We start from the raw sequence: 12,703 nt of genomic DNA, 5'->3' as shown, positions 1-12,703 counted from the left end.
TAAAAATATTAGAAATTAAATACATAAAATTATAAGCAAAACTAATTTTAAGTACTTTGGATTTTTTAAAATATTAGAAATGAAATACATAAAATTATAAATATATCATTTCAATAAAAATAATCTTAAAGAGCCAGCACTATGGGAAATAATTTCTACCTCGCTACTTTGTGATGACCTAGAGTCTTTAGTCAGACTTAAAGCACTGTAACATCTAAGGAAAAATATATTATTCCACAAACAGATATGCAAATATTATGAATAAACCAAATACAATACACCCAATGCATACAATTTGCATAGCTTTAAACACACTTTTGAAAAAAATATGGTGAATGTACTTATTTCATTGTACTTATTAACAATGTACTTATTAACAATGTACTTATTTCTATTCAAAGTATTCTTTTCAAATTGAGCCAACTACAAATCTCAAGAATTTTCAAAATAGTCTAACTGAATATGCAGATACTTTCCTCACCAATATAAAGTATTGGATCTCCTAACTAACAAAATGCTTTATATTAAGATGGTTATTAACAGTCTTTGGCATAACACTAAATATAAAATAATTCTTAGTGATTTTATCTTGATGCATGCCATTGCTTAATACTGCATTTCAATACACAATTAATGTATTGAATGTTCTCTACAGCAGAATATATGACCTCATATTTTTAGCTTAGAGCAACAGAAGACAGCTTGAACAAAATAAGGTTGGAGATAGAAGCATAATTTCATTTACCTTACATTTTTCAGCTGTCATGATATTTTATAAACAATAAATACATACAGTACGTAAAATGGGTAAAATGTAAACATGCTAATACTATCCATTCTAAGTTTCACATGGAAAAATGCATCCTGGTGAAGGGATGTCGATTCAAACCCAGGTCCAAGTCTAAAGTCTATATATTTTCACTGTTCTCAAAATGTGAATGATATTGTCATTCACATGACCATGTTAACAACAGGAATGATGTGATGCACTTGATTTGTGTTCACTAGGGTGCCTACTAAGACTGCAGGCAGTGCTGAGTGAGTAGTCAAAGAACAAGCATGAGTAATCAGTGATTTGTTACCTTGAAAATCCTACCCACACTTGAGGCTTGTGTAGTACAGGTGATTGTGCTCACAGGCACTTACCCAAGGAGACAGTCTTCCTTTGGCTTTGTCTTCTTGAACTTCTTGCTCCCACTGGTCCCACTCTGACTAAATGTCCAGCTTTCTTCATTCCAACACCCTTCATGATCAGAGGAGTTTCCTTTTCCTGAGCTTCGTTTTCCTAAGAAAATTCAAGACAAAGGATGTGTTTGGTATATGGGTGGGTGAGGGGAGATGATCTTAGTTGTTTCACAAGCAACCTCTCGACTGCTTGCACATCATTTGCATGATGCTAACTGTAGCTATTTCAGAGTTCTCAGAGTGATTCATGCTGGACCACCTTTAATAATGGAACATGCAGAAAAGTGACTTAGAGCTTCTGGGATTAATTGTCACATAATTCAACAGGTATCACATGACTCAAAGAGACAGACTAACTGCTGCTAGCTTTTCCATTCGAGAACCAGCCAAGGTATGGGAGTCCTTTGCTGGTGGGCACTATCCATTCTAATTTCCCTAAAACTCACTGAATTGACATCCCTGTGGATGAAATAGGCCCAAGTATCTTCATTTGGGGCTTGTTAAACCTAGGATTCACACTTTTTGTTGGAATATAGCTTGGCAAAAGGTAGTCCTCCAGCCAGATGCTATATTTTAAAATAGAGGATTTATATAAAACACTCAATGGAATAAAGGTCAACACATTAACTATTTTCTGGATATTATAATGTTTTAAAGAGCTCTTTGGTTCAAGAGATCCACCAGCCTTAGCCTCCCAAAGTGCTAGGACTACAGGTATAAGCTACTGTGCCTGGCCCACTTCAGTTACAGCTTTGATTACCTAATGAAGAGAACTACATAAGACATTTGCTTCTGGAGCCTACAGGTGAAGATTCTGACAAACATACGTGCTTGATTCAGGAAATTCCATCAGTTTTAAAAACCAAACCCAAAGCTCTGAATATTTAATAGTCATCTTTCAAAACAAAGAGCCAGCCAATACCAGCGGGTGGAAGAAGAGATTAAAATTACTTTAAATACATCCTGAGAACTACCTAAAAAATGAATACATTTCCGTTAATGGTGCTAGAAAACATGTAAAATAACAAATAATTATGATCTATAAACCGTAAAGAAATATACAAATATAAGGAATTATTTTGATACCATGTTGTTCTTTATGGCAGTTGTTTTCAATAGGTCTAAAGGTGAAATTCTGCTTGGTTTTTGAATTCTTTTCAGGTTTGTAGGAGTTACTTACCTCTGTCAACATTAGCTCGCAGAGAGGTGAGCATGCCCTCAGACACCAGGGTTTTATAAAGAGCACCTTTGCAAGACCTCTCGGATTTCCTGGAACCGCAAGTTTCTATTTTTCTGTGACAGTCACTGTCCTCAGGCTTGGCCTGTCCTGATAGGTTGGGTGGTAGGGCATCTTCCATGGGCATCAATGGTTCTGCTTTTATACCCTCTGGCGCCTCACCAGAAATGTTCTTGCTAGCAGAAATACTAATGAAATCTGGAGGTCTTGACTCTTTGGTGGTATCTGAGGATTTCTCCTTTGACATTTTCTTCTCTCTTGATTTTACTTTTTTCTTTGGTGGCTTGGCATCCAAAATGCTTCCCTTGCCACTTGAGGATGTGCGGACCTTCTTGCGAGGGGTATCTCCAAGTTTCTCTATTCCCCAGTCTCCCTTTGCGACGGCTTCAATGGTATATATGACGCTCTCAATGTCAGACTCAGAAGACTGCCTCTTTTTGCAAGTCTTCTTGGGTGTGGATTTATCATTTCCATGTCGATCCATTTTGCTTTTCTTCTTTTTCTTTTTTAGCTTTTCTGGCTTGTTTAATGCTGCAGGATCCTCAATGATCATAATTCCATGAGGATGGCACATGTGATCCTTTCTACTGGGAACATCACTAATTATTATCTTGCTACTGGCAGAATAAGAAAAATCAGGAAAATGACTACATTTTTGATCTTCTTCTAACTCTTCCTTTCTAATTTCTTTGGGATCTTCCATTTTTATAGCCATTATGTCATCTATTTGCAATGCCTCAAAATTTCTCAATTCCTTAGAATCTCTTACATTTTCCTTAGCTGATTTTTCAAATTCTGCTTCCTTCTGTAACCTGGTTTCATCTGTTTTCTCCCTTTTAATTTCTTTTTCTTCCTTTCCCTTCTCTAATTCTTTAATTCTTCCACTATCCGATTCTTTTGCTTTTATTAGCTTTGATTCTTCCATTTTCATCCCTTCTGATGCCAGGCACATCTAAACAATTAAAACAAAATGGGAGAGCATCCAAAAATATCCTTATTATTCCACCTTCAAAATTAAAGTTTTCATTTATATCCATTTTAAAAATAATCAAAACACATTTTAAACTTTACAACAATCAGCCCACTTCTGCCAAACTAATTGAAATGAATCAAATTAATAGAAGGCTGTGGGCACTGTTATACAGTCATTTAACTCTCGTCAAACATATCTCTGAATTGTCATTTCCCAGCTTCAACAGAAGCTTTTCCTATGAAAACAAGACCTGGTAGAAGGAGGAAGGGATTCGGAGTTGAAAGACCCAAGTCTGATTCTTAGTTTTGCTACTTATTAACTTTGTGACCCAGAATGAATCACTTGCCCCCTCATTCCTCTGTCGCTTTTGTAAAAGGAAAATGATCCTAGAGCCTATCTCAGAGGATTCTGTGTGGTCTAAGTGAGACGATGTACTTAATTGTAGTACAGGTAGAATATCCCTTATCCGAAATGCTTGAAAACAAAAGTGTCTCAAATGTTGGATATTTTTTTGATTTTGGAATGTTTGCATTATATACTTACCGGTTGAAAATTCTTAAACTGAAAAGCAGAAATCCAAAATGCTCCAATGAGCATTTTCTTTGAGCCTCTTGTTGGTGCACAAAAAGTTTTGGATTTGGCAGTATTTTGGAGTTTGGATTTTCAGATTAAGAATGCTCAACCTGTATTTAATAATCCCCAAACTCTGTTCAGATGTTTGCCTTTTCTTTTTTTCCAAGGGAAATGAGGAAAACAGAAATAATTTCTACCTCTCCACTTGAAATTAGAAATGATATGATGAACTGCTAAACAATTATAGAAGGTTTTGAATAATGAACAAAACATTACAGGTCCACAAATGCTGATAGACAACTCTGAAGTCACAAAAGCTCTGAGAACAAACTTTTGTTTTTGTTTTCTTAACTCATTTGCTGGCAAATTTGATCTGATGTGAACTCAATTGGCTGCAAATTCTGACCTGAACCAACCTGAAACTTGAGTCTTAAACAGTTTATTTCACTTACTGTGACCATTCATACATTTTTGGTATTGGAATAGTGATGCATTCGAATATGCACTGGAGAAGTTACTTAGTGTAATATGTATCTACTGTATAATTTTTCTAAAATCTGAAAGATTCTGAATACCAAAACACATCTGGCCCCAATTTGGTTAAGTTTTTATATTCATCATCAAAACTCCCCAAATTTCATGTACAGAACATTCAAGGGGAAAGTTGTCATTTTCCTCTCTGGCTCCCAGATACTTTGAAACTTTAATATAGAGCTATTTTTCAAAAGGGGAAATTTAAGCTTATTGCAAAACCTGTTTTCAGTGTCTGGGTTTTCATTTATACACACTTAACTGCAAGGCTCCCAAAATGCCAGCCCCCATGGAGGACACTAATGATACGAAAATCAGTAAGGTCATGTCTGTCTGCCTTTGAGGAACTTATAAAGAGATTGATGATGCTGATTTGGTCAAGGGCAGCAAAGGAAGTCTCAGTCATAACTTATTTTATCAACTTCGTATTAGCAACTTAGAAGGGAAAGAGTATTGGGAGTTGCTGAGTCAATGCAAAATCAAGCACATGGGTAGGAAACTGATTTGTTTTTAAAAACCATCATTTTATTAAATGGCAAGTTGTCAGAGATCATTACCATCTGTAAAATTCATTTTTAGGTGGATAATACATTGAATTAAATACCAGATGCTCTTTTACCTCATTTTTCTCTTAGTATTTTCAATGCATCACCAATCTTCCTGTGAGAATTATGTTATGATTAGTAAGTCTGGGAAGAAATTAAAGAAAGGGTGGGGAGAGGCAGACACTGCAATTAAAAAAATGAACATGACAAGAGCACACAGCCCTTCAGATCATTCACAGGGAAGACATGAAATATTAAGGATTCACAACAGAGCTGTCTTTTTCAGGAACTCAGGTAAGCTAACCTTTAGACCTCAGCAAGTGGCTATGAAGACTATGAACTTCTCTTTATTAAACATAACCAGAAATAAGCTCAAAGCAAAATGTTATCTTAATTCTGAATCACTGAAACCTTTAATATTCCCTGCATGTTTTACTCTTATGGGAGAATGTACTGCTTTTATATCAGTTTTGAAATAATTTTTATTTTCTTTTCTCAATTACTACAGCCCTTCATGAATACCTATCCCATGTTGGGGGACAGAAATTATACTAGTTCTGGAGAGAAGGCTAGAAAAGCATTCTCAAGGTACATTTTATGTTTTTTCCACCACTGTCACTCTGGTGGCTTTTAATAGGTCACTTCAGGAACCTTCATCATACAGGCACTAGTTTTTAGTGGTATGCTGACAGTTTGCATTTGCACAGGTTCATCTTAGCAAACTTAATAATACTTTGCAAATTCTATTCTAGGCTTCAATATATTTCAAAATGATTCTCTCATCACCCCGATAGGATTCTACAGCTAGGAATGAAATGGAGCAAATACACACATTCACTCTGGGGATGTATTCTGGGAAATAGCACAATATTTCTTGTGTAGGTAATTACACCGAACACTGGTCATGCTTTACTTCCTCATTTCAGGCTCTTAAGAATTTTTTCACAAACAGAGTATGTTAATCCTAAATTATAGGAAAAACAATTATATTGCCGGAAGTAAAACTATAAATGTAAATCAAATAACTCTGAATTAAAACTACAAATCGCAAATCTACTCATTAACCGAAAACCCAATCAGACTCTCAGAGTTGGGTGTCACTCTAGGTTTTCTACTTTAACCTACCCACTGCAGGAATTCATTTTACTATAGTATTCCTGAGAATTAGTTAACCAACTTTTGCACAAAGACAGTGCATATCACTCTATCAGACAACAGTTCTGCTGGAATTTTTAAAATATTGAGCAAAAATCAATCAGCCTCAGTTCTGTTCCCTGAAGCACATGAATTCCCTCTTGCTCATAGCACAGATACGATACTTGAAGACAGACTTTATGTTCCCGGAAGTCTCTTCCCATTTCCCTTAACAGCTCATCACATGTAAATGCTTCCACACTTCAAAAGTTGGGTCCCTCTTACCTAGATGCAGTAGGTATCCTGAAATGAGATGGGTTTTATTGAAAGAGGCTGGGCTCATGACCAAGCATCCTAGTTTGCTTCAAGCCACAAAAGTAAGCTATATAACTTAGACTTGAAGCCCTACGAGGAAACAGGCTGAGAAATGGGGTAACAGTATATCCTACATTGGGCTGTTGTGAGGCAAAAGTGAAGAAATGTATATGCAAACACAACTTGTAAATGATACAAAGCTTTACAAAGGTTGGGGAAAATGGATACTTCAAAATTTTTTCTATCTATCAGAGAGCTAGCTATGTATGTATGCATGTATGTATGTATGTACGTATGTATGTATGTATGTATGTATCTATCTATCTATCTATCTATGAATGACAGCGTCTTGCTCTATTAGGTAGACTGGAGTGCAGTGGCATGATCATAGCTTATGGTAGCCTCGACCTCCAGGGTTCAAGTGATCCTCACATTTCAGCCTCCTGAGTAGTTAGGACTACAGGCTCGTGTCCGGCCTTTCCCCCTCCCCCCCGTAGAGAATAGGGGTCTTGCTCTGTTGCCTAGGATGCTCTCCAACTCCTGGCCTCAAGCGATCCTCCTGCCTCAGCCTCCTAAAGTGCTGGAAGCACAGGCATGTGCCACTGCGTTTGGCTGGCTATTTCAACTTAACAATATCTGTCTAAGATTATGTTCCTAGCCTATACTAGATTAGAAGGCATAACTACTTGTCAGTTTATAGGAATGCTCTTTTAATGGGACCCAGAGATTAATTTTTTTAAAAATAGGTCACCCATCTGGCTTATGTTGGGTTTATGGTCATGTAAAATCCTGGATTTCCATACCCACATAATAGGCTGGTAAACTTGGTCTCTTTTATTCTGTATTTTTATAATTTATGTTTTGCACTTAGATGCAAGACTTTCCCCTTTTTCTTATTACGTTTATCTCTTCAAAATGTGAATTATCTTCCATCTTTGTACTATACACACATTAAATAAAGCTGCTTTTCATGTCTTTGTCCAAATCTTTGGTAATAATGTTGAGTAAAACATGGCTAAGGACAGGGCCTTCTGCCAAACTTCTAGAGCCCTTTCATGAAGATGATCTGAACATTAATAAACTTCAGCAATCTAAGAATACTTTTTTTTCATCCAGTTGAAATCCTCCCATTTTGTTCACAAAACATTGTAACACTATCTGTCAAAAGTCTTGCTAAAATCTGGATACGGCATGCCAACAGCATTCTCTTACTCAATTTTATGACCAACCGTAACTATACCAAATAGAAAATGAGGCTGGCTTTTGTACCAGTCAGGGTCTAATTAGGCAAACGGAAGCAACCTAAAGCGTAACTAGCAGTGGGAATTTAAGGCAGGGATTAGGTTAGTTACACAGGCCACGAAGAACTGAGACACCCAAACAGGAGGTGGTGAGGCAACACAGGAGGTGGTGAGGGGTTAGGGACAGCAGGAAGCCACAGAAGAAACAATGGGGAAAGAGTGACACTGAAGCCCAGTGGAAGATGGAAGCATGGCGCACCTATCTGGAGAGCGCTGGAACATGGAAGAGAAGCTGCCTTTGCCTTACCCTGATGCCTCTTCACCAGTTCCCTGTTGACCCTGGCCTCTCACTGCCTCCCATCTCCCAATCTCCTGCCAGGGTCTCCCATTAGCAGAACCTGCGTGGAAGCAGGGGGCCTAGAGCCAAGAAAAGGCAGTCAGCAGTCACGTGGGGCAAAAGGCAGTGGGCAGGGCAAAGAGACTCTGGCATATTTGACAATGACCCTTTTCAGAGAAACTTTGATAATTCTCTGTTTTCATCTTCTTTTCTGTGGATTCAAACATGATTAGAATGAATTTCCAATTAAAATAATTTTCAAAGGTTTCTAGGAATTAATAGTCTGTATTTTAGAAATCAGGCTTATTATTTTTAAAAATTACAGTGAACTTTTCTCCTTTTTGTTCCTATTGAGCTCTCCTATTTCACACAACTTGTCAAAGATTACCAAAAGTGAGATTGAAACCCAATTTGCAAGGTCTTGTGGTATCCTACAATCTGTTTTTTCCATTGTCAGAAACCTGAATTAATATACTAAGACCATGTGTACTGTATTCTAGCTTTTTCTCCTTTTTTAAAATTGGATACATATATGTATCTTCACATCCATGGGAGAGAAGCTGCCTTTGCTTACCCTGATGCCTCTTTACCAGTTCCCTGTTGACTCTGGGATATGTGTGTGTGTGTGTGTGTGTGTGTGTGTGTGTATTATTTATATATAATATATTTTATATAATATATAAAATAAATATATAAATAAAAATAATATATAAAATAAACAATATATTATATATATTATTATTACACTTTAAGTTCTGGGATACATATGCAGAATGTACAGGTTTGTTACATAGGTATACACGTGCCATGCTGGTTTGCTGCAACATCAATCCGTCATCTACATTAGGTATTTCTCCTAATGCTATCCTATCCCTCCCCTAGCCCCCTACCCTGTGACAGGTCCCAGTGTGTGATGCTCCCCTCCCTGTGTCCATGTGTTCTCATTGTTCAATTCCCACTAATGAGTGAGAACATACAGTGTTTGGTTTTCTGTTCCTGTGTTAGTTTGCTGAGAATGATGGTTTCCAGCTTCATCCATGTCCCTGCAAAGGACATGAACTCATTCTTTTTTACGGCTGCCTAGTATTCCATGGTGTATATGTGCCACATTTTCTTTATCCAGTCTATCATTGATGGGCAATTGAGTTGGTTTCAAGTCTTTGCTATTGTGAACAGTGCTGCAATAAACATACGTGTGCATGTGTCTTTATAGCAGAATGATTTATAATCCTTTGGGTATATACCTAGTAATGGGATTGCTGGGTCAAATGGTATTTCTGGTTCTAGATCCTTGAGGAATCATATTCTAGCTTTTTCTAACTTTGATTTAATATATACTTATCTTCTTTTTTTACCTATACTTTTTGGTTTGATCATAATTTTCCTTGCCCCCCACCAAATGGTGACAAAAGCAATAATTATATAGTTTACCTTCTCTTGTTTCTTGTTGGCTTTACTTTCTCTAATCCAGACAAAGCCAATTTCTTGATGTAGCTCTCAACAGCTGAAAATTGTCTTAAGATTTGTTTGTTTTTGCCAAGCCCTACCTCATACTGGATTTTAGAGTAACTTTTTTCTTACTAGTCAATACCATACTTTTGTATTTTTGTATTTCTCCTTGGTTGTCAAGCAAGATTTATATTCTTTTACAAATGAATTCATTAGAGTTTATGCATAATCACAATTTGAAAAAATCTTCCTCATTCTTTTACTGAGATTGGATGTGTATATGTGTGTGGAGAGACAGACAGACATTCTCATTGACCTTGGTCCTTTTTCCATTTTAGTGCTTATTTGCATGTTCAGTCTCTGAATGTTTTTAAACTGACTTTTCCTTACGTGAAAAGTATATATTTGACTTTTTAAAGCATTTTCCTTCTAAAGTATTCTCCTTTTAAGCATCTTCTTCTAAGCACTTTAGTTTCTTGTCTATTAATATGAAAATAATTACAAATAAATTCCATAATTTTTATTTTTGATATTTGTTCCACTGCATATTAGGCATTTCTACAAGATATAAACAAAACCTGGGAACAGATACGAATGTAGTAACATTTATAAGATGCATCACTCTTGGATGTAAGCAAATCCCTGGCCTCTCCCGTCCTCCCATTCCCCAGTCTCCAGCCAGTGCCTCCTACTGGAGGAACTCAGGTGGAAGCAGGGGACACAGGAGCTGAGGAAAGGCAGTCGGTAGCCATCGGTGGTCACTGTCTTGTGTAGTCAAAAAAGTCTGACAGTGATGTACTGGAAGGCAGTTTCAAAAGGCAGGGATGGGCCAGGTGAGGTTAGCTCACACCTATGATCCCAACGATTTGGGAGGCTGAGGCAAGACGATCGCTTCAGGTCAGGAGTTTCAGACCAGTGTGAGTAACACAGTAACACCCTATCTCAAGAAAAAAAGAAAACATGCACACACCCACCCACACACACACCCCAAACCCCCCCAAAAAGCAGGGATGCTGGAGCCAGGGCCAGACTGTCTAGGACTATAGACAGGCTCTGCTACTGATTAGCTATTTTCCCTAAATTTTTCTGTGCCTCAGTTTCTCAATCTATAAAATATGCATGCTAAAATTATTGCCTTGGGAAAACTGTGAGGTTCAATGAGCTGCACATGTAACAGTACTTAAAATAGTGCCTAGTACAGAGCTAAAATAATGTATTGTAATAACCATCCCTCTGGGGCCTTATGCCATACGGAATAAATACTAGCTTAACAGTAATATTCATATTAGTATCATTAATAACATGACATGTCTTTGGTAGACTGCCTTGCTCTAAGTGTTCATTCTAGGGTTGAATGATTCTATCATTGGGAGAAAATACACAACAAAATTAGATTCAGGAAGACCTCAAATCAGTTGTTTTTCAAGAAGCAACTCTAAGAAACATGTAAGAAAGCTCAGTTCTACTCTGGGGTACAAGTAGATCCACTCACATCTACTTTTGGATGCACTCATCAACACTGTAGTGGGACTGACAAATGTATGCATGGATGGGCACACATACAAGCACACAGAAGACATAAAAGAACATAAATCAATGTGAACTCAAGTGAATAAGGCTGCATTTTGGGAAACAGAATTAATGGCTATTATTAATTTACTCAAGTTGCCCTTAATAGAGGGTGAGTTATTAATCAGGTATTGAAACAGTACATGCCTCAGTAAATGACAATGTATTCTTCTAATATTATTTTAAATTGGACAATAACATTTTTAAAAAGAATGAAAAATCATCTGGACACTTTCCAGAGATGGAATTCCCGTGACTGCATTCAAAGAAGTTAAAATGTTAATGTTGTAAATCAAATGATGGGCATAAATACTTGATAACTATCGTCTATTCCCTCAGGTACTACTTTATTTTTTTATAACTGTAACTCAGTGGGCATAAAATGTATTCTGTTCACCTTTGTATTCTCCTTCAAGAATACCCTAGTACCTTTCAAAAAGAAGGCATTCAACAGATAATTGTGTTTAATAGGATGGTTCATTAGTTCTGAGGTAATCTATGAATTTAAAATGTATTCTGATTCATACAATGAAAGAGTTACTTTACAAGTCTATAAAAAACAATGGTGGCTGGGTGCGGTGGCTCATGCCTATAATCCCAGCACTTTGGGAGGCTGAGGCGGGTGGATCACCTGAGGTTAGGAGTTCGAGACCAGCCTGACCAACATGGTGAAACCCTGTGTCTACTGAAAATACAAAATTGGATGGGTGTGGTGGCATGCACCTGTAATCCTAGCTACTCAGGAGGCTGAGGCAGGAGAATTGCTTGAATCCGGGAGGCAGAGGTTGCAGTGAGCTGAGATCGTGCCACTGCACTCCAGCCTGGGCAACAGAGGGAGACTCCGTCTCAAAAAATAGCAACAACAACAACAACAAAAACAATGCTAATTACGACCATGCTACCGCTTGGTCCAGCCCAGCAATCATACTGTCCTTAGTTATACCTCCCAAGAATACCAGTGAAATTAATCACCAATATTTTATCTCTGTCAATAAAAACCATACTGAGGTTTCTCACTGTTCTGTGTAGTCAGAAGGGTCTGACAGTGATGTGCTGGAAGAAATGGAACTCACTCCCAAGAGAAAAACAAAAATCAATATGTTAATACCTAGGATTCCTAAGGATGTGCATGTTAGACCATGAATAAAAAGTTTTCTTCTTCAAAATGATTACAAAGAAAACAATTCAATAGAAATACTGAAGGGGTGAGATAAAATGTGTAGTAAAGGGATTATATTTTATGTTCCTGGGTTCAGGGGGACTGTCACACTTTTAGTTCAGGTAAAACCATACCTTAGGCTCAGTTTGTTATTGGGGACTCGCTTTAAAGATAAAATAAACCTTGGCTGCATCAAGCTTTAATCTTTCTGAATCAGATGTATTTTAAAATGTATTCTTTTCCACTGATGTTAAGATATTCATTTTTTAATGTGTTCTGCTTTAAAAGATTTAATAAAATGATCAGTGGAAAAATAAATTATGTGTACTAGATAGAAAGTAATACCACAGAAGCAGAAACCATTGAACTGGCAGAGGTTGTGTATCCCCTATGCGAAAACTTTGGCATTAGAAGTGTCTCAGATTTTGGACTGTTTAGAATTGTGAAATATTTGC

The 12,703-nt window shown here is 37.1% G+C and overlaps 1 protein-coding gene across 4 annotated transcripts in view; it reads right to left on the bottom strand.

The window, feature by feature from the left end:
• The window catches only part of BBX (BBX, HMG-box containing), a 273,186-nt gene that overhangs the window by 34,678 nt on the left and 225,805 nt on the right, over nt 1-12,703 (bottom strand). For 3 of the 4 annotated variants that reach the window (XM_025375460.1, XM_025375461.1, XM_025375459.1), the window contains 2 exons: nt 2,366-3,374; nt 1,147-1,285 (listed from right to left, as the gene is read on the bottom strand). In XM_025375460.1, coding sequence (XP_025231245.1) covers nt 1,147-1,285; nt 2,366-3,374 — 1,148 coding nt within the window. The remainder of the gene's footprint in view (nt 1-1,146; nt 1,286-2,365; nt 3,375-12,703) is intronic. The other variant, XM_025375462.1, reaches the window with a different exon arrangement.

This window comes from Theropithecus gelada, chromosome 2 (genome assembly GCF_003255815.1).
Source record: "Theropithecus gelada isolate Dixy chromosome 2, Tgel_1.0, whole genome shotgun sequence".
Classification (NCBI taxonomy): domain Eukaryota; kingdom Metazoa; phylum Chordata; class Mammalia; order Primates; family Cercopithecidae; genus Theropithecus; species Theropithecus gelada.
Note: the sequence above shows the minus strand (reverse complement) of the source record. Positions and strands in the feature narration are given on the sequence as shown.